General features: G+C 51.1%; 1 protein-coding gene across 3 annotated transcripts in view; it reads left to right on the top strand.

Moving 5' to 3' along the window:
* NTRK3 (neurotrophic receptor tyrosine kinase 3) overlaps window positions 1–15,425 on the top strand; it is a 391,483-nt gene that overhangs the window by 302,106 nt on the left and 73,952 nt on the right. For all 3 annotated transcript variants that reach the window (XM_072799286.1, XM_072799279.1, XM_072799295.1), the window contains one exon: window positions 13,753–13,883. In XM_072799286.1, coding sequence (XP_072655387.1) covers window positions 13,753–13,883 — 131 coding nt within the window. The remainder of the gene's footprint in view (window positions 1–13,752; window positions 13,884–15,425) is intronic.

The following is a 15,425-nucleotide window of genomic DNA, read 5'->3' as shown; positions in this document are numbered from 1 at the left end:
TGGGTAGGAGAGTAGAAATAAATCTGAGTCTTAGGCTCACTGGATGCCTGTCACTGTGCTCAGAGGTTTACGGACTGATGTCATCGCATTCACTTACAAACATCCGAGGGGGATCACGCTCAATCAGAACAGATGTTGTCTACGAGAGGTTAAGTAACATGCCCAGTGTCACACAGCTAGTCAGTAGTAGAGGTGCGAGTGTCTGATGCCAACTCTGGGGTGTTTGGCCATCCTGGCATAAGAAATGCCTCTCCACCTCTGGCTCTTCCCTGCCCACAGGGGCAGAACCCTGTTATCATCTTGCGGCTTGTTCTTCCTACTGGATTCCTGAAAAATCTATGACAAAGGAATAGTGCTCGAGCAGTAAAATTTGTTATAAAACAATTCAGACCCCTGAAATCCCTGTGGCTGTCGGGAACTTATGCTTTTATTTATTAATCTGTTTATTTCTAACATCCACTAAAGTAAAACAGAAGAGACCGCACACCAGGTGGAGAGCATGCCATGGCTTTTCACATGTTAAATGAGTAATCATGAGCACTATGCAACAAATTCAATTTACCAAACACTGGCCTTCTAGAGACTTTTTTTGGGGTCTTCTCATTTCAAGGAGACATTTATCAAGTGGTTCTGCTCTGTTGCAGATAAGGTTTTTTTTTTCCCCATTTTTTTTTCCCACAACCAGTCTTCAATCCAAATACTTAATTCCTTCCTGATTTTATAACTTGGATTTCCTAAATCATCCCGCCTAACTCATGACCCAGAGTAACTGGAGATTCACATATGTTCGATTCCACATCTCATAGATATGGAAAAGTTAGACAGGATGACATCCATGTGTAACCGACATAAGACACATTTCCAGGGTGGGGGGCAGGGGCAAGCCTTACCACCTGCTCATTCAGCTTCTGCACTTTCTGTGCTGAAAATGGGAAAATGGGTGAGGCCATGCACAAGGACTGGCCTCTCCAGGAGCTGGCAGGGAGAAGGATGGCAGCCCAGACCTGTGGGCCCTGCTTGTGCTTTGTGTTGGGGGCGGGGGTTGGGGTGGGGGGTTCAAGGAGCCTTTCACACCTGCCTGAGGAGCCAGCAGTGAAGATCTATTTCAGAGAAAAAGAAAGTACACAGATTGAAAAGGTCAGACAGGAGCAGAGCAGCTGCAAGAAAGCAGTTAAGAGCAGGCCAGTGATGAAGGACAATGACCCACCTGGGCAGGGGCAGGTGGGCAAGGGGATTGGAAGAGTTTGTTCTCCAAGGGTGAATGGAGAAAGGGGTGGGTAAGTGTCCGGAGAGGGAGGTTGCAGTGGACTGTGGTAAAGATGACCACAGTGGACAGAGGTCCACTGTGTGGAGGTCACTACATCAAGCAACAATCTCTTTTGAAGAATGACAGGGGAGAGGTCCCCAAGGCCAGTGGGAAGGGGGAGTGGGGCCCACCTGCAGGGGGTGGGAGCATGGCTTCTCATCGGGCTCCTGAGTATGTTTTATGTGAATTTCTCTAGGACATGAGCCTCATGTCCCATCTTGATGTTTTGGGGACTACCCAAGAGTGTCCTGACCCAACAACAGGAACTGGCCATTTGTTAGCAACACAGATCTAATGATGTTCAATGAAGACTTCTTCCCTCCTAATTTTGGGCCTTACAGCCATTTGACCCCCAATTTCTGGGATCTTCCAAAGGACTAGTGAGACATCATTCAAATCCCAAACATCTATGTGGCTCCATTTCTTTTGGCACCAAAAGAGCTAGAAAGCATGATCTTCTGATCCAAGACACCATGTAAATGTGGCTGGTGACTTTACTAATACCCTAGAGGCAGCTTAGAACGCAAGGAACTTCGATAGACCTAATTTGAGCCACCAAGCCCATGGAGGGATTCCAGGGGTCAGGTGGGGCACCAAGCATTCTACCAATTCCAATTTTTTCTTTGTTTTGCTGTTTTGGGGGGTTTTTGGGGTGGAATTTCAGGATAGGGGGAGGTTCAGGAGACAGGCCAGGAAACCACCGGCCAGTGTGTTTAACATCTGGTGTGGGGGAACTCTTGGAAGTCAGCTCAGAGGATGTGGTGGGAAAACACCTGGCAGGGCGAGCGGGCTGCGACAGGGGAGGCTCGGATCCGGGATTGTGGAGGCCGTGCGGAACGAATCTGCTGGCTGCGCTGAGCTCAGGCTGCCCACGCCAAGGGCCTGCGTGGCGGGGACCCATGGGCTCTGGCCTCTGACCTTGAACCCATCAGATACAAGGCCGAAGAGAGGGAGGACCAGAGCAAGAGGCCTGGAGAGGGGGAGGTGCCTGGCAGATGTCTCCGCTCTGGGAGTGGGAGCTGGATATGGGAACATCCCCTTGGAAGGGGCCCAGCCGCTGACTCCCTGGGCCCCCAACAGCCTCCTCTGTCTGTGGAGGTGGGCTTCAGGGCTCTCCAACAGTCTGGTAGAACAGGTGTGGTCAGGTAAAGGGAAATCTGGCCAGGAATCAAGGGGTGGGCTTGTGGTGAGCCGGCAGCAAAGGGCATTTTGTGTTGAGGGAGCCAGGAAGGAAGCCTGTGGGAGGTGGGCTGAGCTGGGAGGACCGAGGAAGCTGTCAGTCCCTCGGGCGGGGGGTGGGGGGGGGGTGGGGGGGGTGGGGGGGGTGGAATGTGGGGATCAGCAGGTGAAGTTTATCACCACAACCCCTCTGCATGGCTGGGGGAAGACAGGAAGCAGGGTGACCAAAGCCACCTGAGAGGAGTCTCCTGCTGTCTCCAGAATGAAAGCTCCCTCAAAGAGGGCACAGGTATGTCCTAGAAGGTCCCAATTATGTCCTGAGTTTCAACCCTGCATACAGGAAAGATGAGTCTTTCTTGAGAGACCCTGAGGGCCCCATACGGGGATCTGCCTTTCTAAATTCCCAAGGTCTGAGTGTCCTGCCTTCCCTTCTCTTGAGAACCCCAGTTTACCTTCTCTCTTGGTGCTTGAGTCCTGCCTCCTGCTTCAGGAAGAATTGAAGTTGACCCTTCCTAAAGAAAGGCCTCCTGGGGCCCTAAGATAGGATCCCATGGCCTCACTGGGTTACCCGCTCACTTCCTAGGGTTGTCTAAACTAAAATCTTCACTGGTTCACTGCTGGGGGAAAGAATGAGAGCAAACACACTTTTTCAGGCCACGAGATAGCAGCAACCTTTTGCAGCTGGTTAATGTGGGAGATCTAAGGGCTGGGCTTCTTCCTGCAAATAACACAAGGTCCTAAGTCTCAATATACCCAGCGTATATAGTAAAAGAAAAAAGTCTCATGGTGGCCTTTGCTCATGTCATACACTCTCTCCAGTGAGGTATCAAGCATATGCTGAACTGCTTTTCTGTGAGCCCCCTGGGGTGAGCTGAGTTTATGGACGGGAAAAGCAAAGTAGGCAGAGGAGGGTCCCAGGACACCTGTTTCTGCAATAGGCACAGACAGGTTGGGGGGATAGTGAGATCTTGAAGAAGATTGGGAGATCTTATGGAGAAACTGGAATTGGAGTTGCACTTGGGGTATGGGCTTTCTCCTGGTGGAAGCTAGGGAAGGGTACCCAGATGGAAGAACGCTGTTGGTAAAAACGCATGGGCATGAATCCATGAGGTGAGCTCACAGGACAGTGAACCCACAGCCCTCCATCTGTTGGACCTATTTTTTGCATGTATGCAGGGAATTTATGAGGGAAAAAAGCCTGGGGATTTGGGCCAGGTTATCAAGAGTTCTCAAATAGCATACCAGAGACACTCCCCAGCCCCACCCCACCCCAAGGCATTACTGCTATGGGCTAATACGTTGTTCTAAGCATTCAACACCAGTGCATTTAAAGATACCACAACACGGTGAAAGAGGCACTTTATTTTTTTGTTTTTTAATTTTTTTAATTTTTATTTTTTTACTATTTCCGTTTAACAGCTGAGGAAATTAAGGATCAAAGAGATTAGGTAATCAGAGAAGATCATGGAAAGTTTGAGTAGGGGGCTAGTGAGAGGAAAGACCTGGTGCATTACTTTGTGAAGCTTTGTAGCCATTGTTAATACATATTTACACACTTCAGACAGGTTACTATACACACAGAATTTCACCGAACCCTCATGACAGTGAGTGGGGTGTCTTCTTAATTTCACTCATGAAAACACTGAAGCTTGAGGGTGGCTCGGAAAATTACCCCATTCTGCCTCCTAAGATATGTTGTTCGACCTGAATTCCTACCCAGTTTTCCCTCATTCCAAAACTATGCTCTGGCTCTTAATACTGGTGCTTATGGAAAAGAAAGCCTCCTTCTTGTCCCTTTCATCTTCTTTTGTACTTGTTTTTGTGCATTTGGATATTTTGTTTTGCCTCTGCCAGTATAAATCTTTTAATGCCCATTCTTCTCTCCACTGCCTGGTGGGGTCCCTTTTCCTCCTGGATCTGAGGGAGCTGGTAGTCTTCATGGCTGATGGCATGTGCTGTGAGCGGGTGCCTGGTCCTCTGGTCTTCCTCCTCTGGTTCACCCGGTAGTTATCCAGGCATTTCTGCTTCCTGATCCCAAGATTTCTGTGTGAAGGTGTATCCTCCTGGCTCCACGGTGCCTGGCTGTCTGCATCCTGGCCTTGAGATACAGAGCTGGAAGGTACAGCCTTGAACACATTCTGCTCTGTGTTTGCTGGTGAAAAGCCACAGTGTCCCAGGAAGGACTTGGGAGACAGAGTTAGATGCCAGGGTTGAGAGGACAGAACAGCTGCTGGCGAAGAAGAGCCTCTGGGGAGACCGAGATGCAGAATGAGCCCCTTGTATGGGCATTTGGAATGAGAGTTTGTCACCGTCAAGTTGGAAAGAAAACATCCAGGCCAGAGGAGGGGGAGAGAAGGGGGAGCCACGCAAGTTACTGGAGGGACAGATTTCCAGTTGTAGCCTGAGGTTCATCTTTCAGCACCTAGCTGCTCAATTCCAGATGCTTTCCTTAGGGAGTTCCTTTGCTCTGCACTCTCAGCTTGGGCAGTCGATGCTTAATGAGAGCCAGAGGGGTCCTGTCACCCTGGGAAGGTCCAACGTGACATGTAGATGAAGGAAGTGGGTACAGAAGGCGGGGTGGGTGAGGGCCTCGGATGTTCATAGATGCCCCAGCTCAGGGGTCGAGCTCCAAGGGGTAGCACCTGTGGGGGGCGGGGGAGACACATCTGAACTTCCCTCTCACTCTCTGAACTTCTTGTGTCAGGAAACGTGAGTTGGAAATCACCCCAGAACAGACAGTCCTCTGCTGATCCTCTCTCTCCTCCGCTTCCAGAAACAGCAGGGTGTCTTATTTATTTATTCATCTCAGTGGGAACACGGCGTCTTGGAGTCCTAGCCCGCTACCCCTGGCCTCGAGGCGCACACGTGCCACTGCATGGATGCCTGGTGCGCGTCAAGCTTGGTCACAGGAGACCACAAGGGCAAACTGTTTAGAAGACCCGAGTGCTGGGAGGGAGGGTCAGGATGTGGGCCTCAGAGCTGTCCTGGTTCAATGTGGTCCTGGTTCCTGGGGCCCGACTTGCAGCCAGGACATAAATAAGACTGCTCTTTGGAACTTTCTGGATCCTTTCCCATTCTCACTCATCTTTCCTTTCTTTTTACTGCTCCCTCAGCCTCCCTTCTTCCTCCCTCTCTGTAGTGTTCTTCTCACTCGGGTCCCTAGCAGTGATTCAGAGAGAGTTCTCATCCATTCGTTCATTAGTCAAATATTTAGTGAGTACCTGCTGTGTGTTGTGCCCTGTGCTGGGGCCCAATGTATATTTAACAACACACAGCCTGGGTGTCTGACTTGAGCACCTGCCAGCTCCCTTTGCCAAAGCCCTCAAACTGGGAGGGGGAGCCCCAATCCTGCTAGAGGAGCCTTGGGGTGGGACACGGACTGGCCAGCAGAAACTTCAGTTATTGCAACCCTGAGTCGGCCTCACCCCAGGACAGCTGCAGCAGCAGACAGTGGAGTCCTTCTCCATATCATGGTTACCCCCATCTGGTGAGAAATGGGGGGCACATGCTAAGTTCCAGGCCTCCAAGAACCAATTCTGCAGCGTTCCCCAATTGGCTCTCCAGCCTTTGAAATGTCATTTCTTACACAAAGATCCTTGAGATGAACTCAAGAGGTCGTCTTGTTTTCCTAGCCTGGGAATCATCCAGGGATGGCTGTGCAAGAGTGGTTGACCAGGATGGGTTGGCCATGCTCTGCTCTTCCATCTGCGCAGAGGGCTGATGGGTTGGTTGCAGACCCCTGCAGCACGTCCGAAGCTGGCAAGGGTGCATGCTTACCCAGCTCTGCTCTGGTGAAACACTGGGGGAGGGGGAGGATTAATTCCAGTCAACCCTGCCACCCGTCGGCAGGAAGCAAGATGTAGCCAGTGGGGCGGAGAGAAGCAGGGAGAGCACATCTGGCAGGGCAGGCAGAAATTCTTACCTCTAGCAAAAGCCGGAGTCCTGCCCTCTCTCGGCAGTCTCCTTCCCCCTCAAAGACTCAGAGCTGGCCCTCGGTCTCCCTCCTGCCACTTCAAACACCCACAGTTGGAGCTCTGGGAATGTTATTCTTCCATTTAAAGACATTCCATTTTATGTGTAATTAAATGTGCGGTATTGGATTGATGTTTTCTTCTGAGTATTTTTGGCAACCTGAGACCCTCGGGTCTGGCTAGTGCAAAGAAAACACACACTTCTCAGAGATCCTCCCTTCTTTATCTTGTTCCTTCTTCCTCCCTTTCCTGCCAAGAATCTCCCCTTCCTCCTGGCGCACAGGTGCCCTCAAGGACTCACCTTGTCACGTGAGAGTTCCAAGGCTGTGGAGACCCTCTCTTCTTTGTGAGGCATCGGGGCCTTGCATTTCTACCTTCTGGTACCATCCTCATCTCCACAGGCAGTCCTCACTGCTCATGTTGAGCTCAGGTGGTGATGACCGATGGTGGCAAGAGTGGGTTCCATCAGAAATGGTTCTCTCCCTGTCCTGATAGATGTGATTGGTTTCCACCGTGTTCTGTTGCCAGTTCAAAAAGCAGCGCCTTCCGTGGGGGTAGGAGTGGCAGAGGCGAGGGGGCTGTCATGAGTGATAGGGAGCAGAGTGGCACAGACTCTTTTTCCTGGACCCTAGAACGTGATGGGCCATCTCTAATGGCTGGGTGACCTTGAGCAAGTGGCTTTATCACCTTGAACTTTGGCAGCACTTTGTGTTTAAGACAGCTGTGAGGATGAATGAGATGGCACAGATGCTGGGCACTTAACACGGTGCCTGGCTCAGGGTGTGTGCTCTCTCAATGGTACTTATTTGCATTATTAACAAGGGCACCAGGGGATAACAATAAGCTCAGAGAGAAGTGCAGGGTGTCAGAGGCTCTGGGGAAAGACCAAAGAGGTCTCAGCAATGAGGCTGGGACCAAGTTAGGCATGGAGTATGGTAGCAGGCCAGGTGAGAAGGGAAGGCAGGGTGGCCAGGACAGCCCTTTAGGCCTCAGCCAAGAGAGCACCCTGCCAGCCCTTAGGGGTGCTGGGAAGACCTGCTTCCAAGTCCCTTAGGAAACAGCCTTCTGGGAAGGACGGTGTCTGAGGACGGTCTCCTAGGACAGTCATCAGCCAAAGCACCAAAGGGGCTAGTGGACTTCTGTGAAGACATTCTGGGTCTGACTCAGGGAGCCTGCCAGCTTTGACGCATTGACTTTGCTGCTTGACACATAGCAGAGTCGGGACCACCATTATTTATAACCACCGACCCTGGGAAATCTGTTTTTGTTTTGTTTTGTTTTGTTTTTTTCTTTCTTACTGATCAATAGTAATCTTTAGTAGGTGGCTGTCTCTGCCTTCAATGTCTTTATTGCATTGTCTGACCAACCTCCTCCCGCAAAGTATTTTGGACTCCGAAGAGGGAGGATGTTGGTCATCGTGGTGGCAGGTGTGGACAGGCTGCCGGCGGCCCCCTGAGTTGGTGCTGGCTCCCCCCCACCAGAACAGCCTTAGCCATTTCATTGCAGGAGACTATCTTGACCCCTTCTTCAGGTTTCTTTCCAAGTCACTCTTTTGTTCACAGTAAATGAAAATCCTGTAGGAAGGAAGGAACACACTTGTGTTATGTTTCAGATAGTTCCAATGACCTTTCTGATCCAGAAAGTTTACATCTGTCCTCCTGACAGCTCCGACAATTCACATACCCATTCTACAGACAAGCACCTACAGCCCGAGGGTGGATACGGCACAGTGAGCAGCAGGGTCAGGGTTCAGATACAAGCTGTCTGTTTTCCCAAATCCTCCATTTCTCAGCCACACTGGTTTTCCATGAATTTTATGCTTCCGCTTCACACCTGGTCAGCAGCACTGAGCAGTTTATGCCTGGCACAGCCCTGTTTTCCCAGAACATGGAGGTGAGGCTGACAGTGGTCACCTACGTCTCCAGCCATGTCTGTGTGTCCACTGGACCTGTGCAGGTCACAGAAGGCGCTGGGCCAGGCAGCTTAGGTGAACACGGGGAGGACGGGGGGATGACCACAGCCTGCCTACGGGCTCTGAGGTCTCCTGTATGGAGGTGGCTGCGACCTCCTGGGATTAGTGATTCTGCCATAGGTCAGGCTTGCTCCAGGCCTAGAAGACCTTGCAGAGGTGAATCCCATACATATGGTATAATTATCTTGGTCCTCGGTACAGAAAATTCATCGAGTGGTAACAGAAACAGAAATCCTCGTTCTATTTTGTCTGATAAACTGGTTGTCCTGCAGGAAAGAGAAACTCCTTGGATAGCTTCCTCTGGCAGAGCCCAGGTGGAGGCCGTGTTGAAGGAAGGAGCTACGGAAGAGTCAGGATAGAAAGTGCCAGGAGCCCTGTCATCCCCCCAAAACCACTTCTCCTGGCCACTGGCCCCTGGCTCTCTGCAGCAGCCCCTCCTCCCTAGAGATTGGGAGGTGTTCCCACGGCCTGGGCTGTGTGTCCCTCTTCCTCCTCCTCCCCTTCCAGTGTCCCAGCGTCTGAGCCCTGTGACCCAGACTCTGCTGGGCCAGCCAGCCAGGCAGTAAAAGGAGATTGATGCCCTCTCCTCCTAGGAGAATCCATCACTTTCTGGCATGTGGGTCAAATGGCTTCACCAGAGGCAGCTCTGAGCAGCACTGTGTGAGCTAAAAATAAGTACAGAAAGAGGCCCCAATAGACAAGAGGACATCAGAATTGAGAACTCACTCCTGCCATTCCCCAGGGCCTGAACAACACCCTTTCCTCCCACACCCTTCTCCTCCGGGGCCTCTGGGAAGATGCTCCTTCCTTTTCCCTTGGACGATAGAGTCCCAGGAGGAGTAGGGTAAGAGAAGTCAGACAGGGCTGGAAGAAGGGGAAGATGGAGGGTTGGCCTTCTGGGTACTGATTGGTCTTGGTGGCCACAGATTAAGGGAGGACGGAAGAAAGGCCATCCCGAGTAATGGAAGGAACATGAGCTCGGTAGCCAAATAAAGGAGAGGAGCCTTCTTTGGCCATGCTCTGACCCTCCAAACTTAGGAGACTTACTCCTACCTCCATGTTCTCATCTGTGAAAGGGGCACAATAATCCTTGTCTCTTGTGGTTACCATCAGAAGTGAATATTGACCAAGGAGTAGGGTTGGCCACAGATGAACTTCCCTTTGCCCTCCTTCTTCCTACTTAGGTTCGGGGAAAGCAGCTGCTCCGATGGTATTTCAGAGTCTAGAGTCTTGTCAGTATATGGAGCCAGCCACATGGAAGTGATTCACCTCATGAGTTTGGCCCATACCCAGCCTCTCTTTGCCAAAGCCCCCCAGTTGCCGTGCGGAGCTTCTCATCCCCAGAACTGGGGTTGTTGTTCTCTCCTGAGGGAAGATTTATGGTGGAATGGAATCTGTATTTATTTTCCATTCCTCCTGCTGCCCTTTCTAGATGTCACCGTTCCCTTTGTAGACTGAGCTCAGGTATCGCTCTCAAAATACTTCCCTGAAGACAACTAGAGTGAGCCAGGCCTATTTGATTCTGAGCAATTGGGTGTTTCCGAGTCTCTGAAAAAGACCCCTTTGCAGGGGCACCTGGGTGGCTCAGTAGTTGAGCATCTGCCTTTGACTCAGGTCATGATCCCAGGGTCCCGGGATAGAGTCCTGCATTAGGCTTCCCGCAGGGAGCCTGCATCTCCTTCTGCCTGTGTCTCTGTCTCTCTGTGTGTGTCACTCATGAATAAATAAATAAAATCTTTATAAAAGAATCCCTTTGGAGATTTGGGAAAGACACTTTGGTCCCCGGGAGGCTTCTCCTTCATGCTTGCAGAGAGAAGAGTTCCTAGGAACACGGTTACCTACCCCCCCCTTCCTAACCCCTGCTACGTTCAAGGCCCACAGGTGTTAATACTACCCTCCTCCCATGATTGGGGGTCTGCTGCTGCCACCAGGCCTGGGATACAGAGTCAGGGTTGAGAAATGGCCCACTGTTTGCTGCCTCTGCTTGACTTGTCTGAACCTCTCAGGGCCTATGATTCTTGCTGCTGAGAGAGGAAAGGAGCTAATGGGCTCTAAGACATGGCCCAGGACTGACAGCTGAACAGAGCCCACTCTGCATGGAATTCCTGTGTCCCTCTATCCTCATTCTGCACTCACAGTAGCTGGGAGTAGAAGAGCTCAGGGGGCTGATGAGAGCACTCAGCCTGGAGTTGAACTAAGGGATCCAGGGATTCATATACCATTGCTTTGCCTTTGTGGGGATGCATCCAGAACATCAGAAGGTGAGGGAGGCATGATCTTCATTACATGGATGAGCAGTTGAGGCCCTGAGAGGGACTTTGATTCAGCCTAGGCCTTGAAGCTAGGTGGGAAGATGAAGCCTCCAGTAAGTCTAGGATCACGGGCCTTCAGGTAGTAAGAATGAATAAACATTTGTGGGCATAGGACTGTCTGTTAAGGACTGGCTAATTCCTCCCCAACCAATGCCATCCCATTCCAGTAGTTCTCAAAGTAGGGCGCCCAAACTAGCAGTGGCAGCATTACTTGGGAACTCGCAAGAAAGGCAAATGCTCATCAAATGCCCCAACCTGGACCTTGTGAATGGGAATCTCTGGGAGAAGGGCCCAGCAGTGTTTTATTTTTTTAAAGGTTACGTTTACTGACTCATGAATGACACAGAGAGAGAGGCAGAGACATAGGCAGAAGGAGAAGCAGACTCCTTGCAGGGAGCCCAAATCAGGACCCGATCCTAGGACACAGGGATCACAACCCAAGCCAAAGTGAGTGGGCCACTCACTCAATCACTGGGCCACCCAGGTGCCCCACAAGCCTTCTGGATGATTCTATTGCAGCTCAAGTTTGAGAATGACACTGCCCTCTTACAATGCTGAGGGAGATTGGTGTTGGGGTGGGGTCTAGGGCCAAAAAGGGCTTGTCCCCTAGTGGTTTGACTACTCTGGCATGTCTTGATGCTCTGGATTCTAGTCCTGTCTCAGCCACCAGGTGGGGACTTCTGACTTGGCCCTTGTTTCCCTTTCTTGTAAAATAATATCCACAATGATGCAAACAGCAGAACACACCGACATGTAAGAGGACTTGAGGAATTACAAACCTTCATGTACAATAGCTCACATAGTTGGTAAGTAGAACCTGTGTTATCTTTTCACTCCCCTTTCACAGATGGGGAAACTGAGTCCTAAGATGTTTTGTTGAGGTGCCCAAGAGCATACTGTGAGGAGGATCCAGGGCTTCATCCAGGTGCCCCTGACTCCTCATTCCTCACCAGTCCCTGCGTGTTCAGAGGCGTGGACTTGGCCTCACAAAGCTGCTTCTCAGCCCATCTGCACTCCGCGGCCATGCCAGGATGCTCACCTTGTAGGACCCCGTGCATCATCACTAGTCACCTGGGAATGATTATGCAGCGAAGAGCAGATGGCCTCCCCCGAGAGGTCCTGACCTCCCATTTTCTCTCAGTGGGAGACTCTTTAGCCTTCCCCTTCAAGGCCAACAAATCCCATTCCTCATAGGCTCAGAAATAGTGACACAGGGTGTAAAGAGGGGAACCGATTTTTAATTCCTTTGTTGTAAAGACTGGGGCAAAGCCCTGCAGTGTATGGCCGCCACCTGGCAGTCACATGGCCCGTGAGGAGCAGCCACCAGCCACAGGGAGCCTGCAGGTCTGACTTTCTGGGCGGAGAGAAAAATGGTCTGCAAATGCTTCCTCCCACAGATCCTTGCCGGCAGGTCATCTGGGACACGGTGGGGATACCAGGAACTCTGATAGAAAAACAAACAAACAGAAGATTTGTATAGTCTGTTCTAAAAGGAATAGATTTCCTGAGCCTATCGAAACACCAAAGCCTTGCAGCCACACCTGTCTGTTGTGTCTTGTCGCTCATGGGGACAGTTGGCCTGCTGTGGTCCTCTGTCTCCAGTTTTCAGGGTTTTTTTGTTCTTTGGTGGGTTTTTTTTGTTTGTTTTTTTTAGATTTTATTTATTTATTCGTGAGAGACACACAGAGAGAGAGGCAGAGACACAGGCAGAGGGAGAAGCAGGCTCCACACAGGGAGCCCGACGTGGGATTCGATCCCGGGGCCCCAGGATCAGGCCCTGGGCTGAAGGTGGCGCTAAACCGCTGGGCCACCCAGGCTGCCCCAGTTTTCAGTTTTTGACAAGATCGTTGGAGACCGTCCTCTTTCCAGGCTCTGCAATGCTCTTGGTAATGTTACTGCAGGTGTGTGCTGGGCTTCTGCCTGTTGCACAATTACTGGGAAGGCCAGTGAGCAAACTCCAGGCTTGTTCCTTTCATCACCAGCCCACTGCTTGTACTGTTCCTCCATAGCATTCCTTCCAAATAAGGGTGGACGGCTGAGGTCACGTCTTTGCTTTCTCCTGGCAGACGGACTTTAATTAGTTTGCTGAATTAGCTGAGGCGGTGGCAACTCTTCTCTGCATAGACCGTGGTTCCGGGGCAGTCTCTGGCCTTGGCTTTCATGATCTCATTGGTCTTTCAGAAGAGAAGGATTTGTTAAGTAGATGCTTCCCCCAGATAATTTTAGCTCCCACTTAGTAATCTCCATCACAAACCAGACACTGTGCTAGGACTGTGACAGCCATTATTGTATAACAAGAGCCAGTGTGTGTCTGTGTGTGTGCCTGAATGTGTGTGTGTGTGTGTGTGTGTGTGTGTGTGTGTGTGTGTGTGGTTAGATTGTTCCAGGCGCTGGGCCAAACTCTTCAAGTGGATTCTCTCATTTAATCGGCACAAGAACTCAGCTAGGAAGGTAGTGGTGTTAATCCCATTTTACAGATGAGAACATTGAGGTTCTGGTCTGAAATAACTTTCTGAAGCTGAAAAAACTAGCAAGGAGGTGGAGCTGGGATTCCAACGTCACTGTTCAAAGTGCCCGTCATTGGCCCACGGCACACGGCATCAGCTGAGAGTTATTAGAAGTGCAGGTTCTCAGACCTCCCGAGTCAGAACTTGCAGGATGCCCAGGGGATTCGTGTGCCAGTAGCTGTTGAGACTGCCCTTTACATACACACTCTCCGGCAACTCTAGCTAATTGCTGCAGAACCCTGTGTGTTAACTCCTGTTGACTCTGTTTTCCAGCCGAGGCAGCTGGAGTTTAGACAGGTTAAGGGCGAGTCCTGGGCAGAGCCGAGTTTGATTTGGTTCTGGGTCAGACTCAAACCGCAGTGCAATGCCTGTTTTCATGACTGAGTTGGAGTTCGTGGCTGGGTCTGCGTCTCCATGCCATGGACTCTGAAGCAGCACTCCCCGCTGTAATGAGGACGCGTACCTCAGACTGACTGGCTGCTCTCCCCTCTGTCCCCTCCTACAGATGTGCAGCACATTAAGAGGAGGGACATCGTGTTGAAGCGGGAACTGGGCGAGGGAGCCTTTGGGAAGGTCTTCCTGGCCGAGTGCTACAACCTCAGCCCAACCAAGGACAAGATGCTCGTGGCTGTGAAGGTAAATCCTGGAGGTCTTCAGGCCCCAGGAAGGAGGCGGGGTTGCTGAGGGCTGGGGAACAGGAAGGAGAGGCTCAATCCATTTCAGATGCAATCAGGGGCCTTGGCTCCGAGGTCAGTGAAGTGTCCTCTGGCTTCGGAAGTGCAGAGCTGCGGCATCTGGGCCCGGGGGGGGGGGGGGGGGGCCTGGGGTGCAGCTGGAGGAGCAGCCTGGCTCATTCCTGTCCCCAGCTGCCCTCCTGCCTCCTCAGTGACTCTGCAGGATATGCTGGCTGTGCCTAGAAAGTCACCGGACATTTCTCAGAATAGAGTTGAGTGAAGAGTGACAGCTCAAGGAGGCCCTGGGAGGCCCTGCTTAAGGACAGCACACATCACTGGGAATAGAAGGAGCAGGCGGGGGAGCGGTCAGTCTCTCACAGGGAGACTAGTGAGTGAAGTTGGAAAAATTTCTTACAGCCCCCGAGGGATCCAAGTTCAGAGCCCAAGGGGCAGCACGTCTGAGGGTAACTGCCTCCTGACAGCCACTTAGATGGGCCCAGTGACCCCAGGGCTTTTGTCTAGCTGAGCCAGCTGTGCAGATCTGCCGCTGGAGCCGAATTGCATGGGGCAGTAGAGAAGAGATTGCTGCTCCCAGTGCCCCCTGCCCCTACTTCAACCAGCAGCGAACAGCTTCTCCCGTAAGTCAGCGTTGGACAATTCTTTGAACGTGATCTGTACAGACAACAGCCGGGTAGCCTCGCTGAGGCACCCACGGGTCTCAGGAGCCCTGCCCTGGAGCATGGGGTGGCCTCCACGGCTGCGGCAGGAAAGCCTCCGAGGGCAGGGCGAATTCGGCCTGGAGGTGTGGGCTGAGAGCAGGGGATTACTGCTCCCCACTGAGGAGTCTCAGCTGGACTCAAAAGGGTCTCCCCCTTAGCACCGAGCGCTCCCACCCCACCACCTCCCGATGACATAGGAAATGTTCAAGAAGGAATAGTTGCTACTTGGTTCTATTACCACCGTTATTCTCGATGTTGGTTTTATTGGATGTACTTAGGCACGTGACATAAGACCTGCCAAGACTGCATGTACCATCTAGGATAGGGGGTGCTGAACTTTTTCTCTAAAAGGGACAGATGGTAAATATCTTTCGCTTTGAGGGCCACATGCTGTCCATTACAATACTCAACTCTGCCCAAGCAGTGAGAACGGAGCATAAACAATAGGTAAACTGCTGGTGGGCCATTTTCATATATATATGAAATAGGCATATATATATGCCTATTTTGTACTATATATATACATATAGCACATATATATGTATATATATGTATATATAGCACAAAAATAGGCATTGTCTGCTGACCCATGATCTGGAAAATAAAGAAGGAACTAGAATATTTCCTCTGTGAATGCTGATCATTATTATGGCTAGACAGCCTGAGAATAAACTTGCTCAGTGTGCCTTATAGACAATGGGATGGTCAGATGAGCAAGGATGTCTTTAAATGACTTGGACCAGGGAAGTGGAAAGATTTCTAATTTTGTCCCCAAACAAAGAATC

The sequence above is a fragment of the Canis lupus genome, chromosome 2 (assembly GCF_048164855.1).
Source record: "Canis lupus baileyi chromosome 2, mCanLup2.hap1, whole genome shotgun sequence".
NCBI lineage: Eukaryota > Metazoa > Chordata > Mammalia > Carnivora > Canidae > Canis > Canis lupus.
This window is presented reverse-complemented; position numbering and strand designations above follow the sequence as displayed.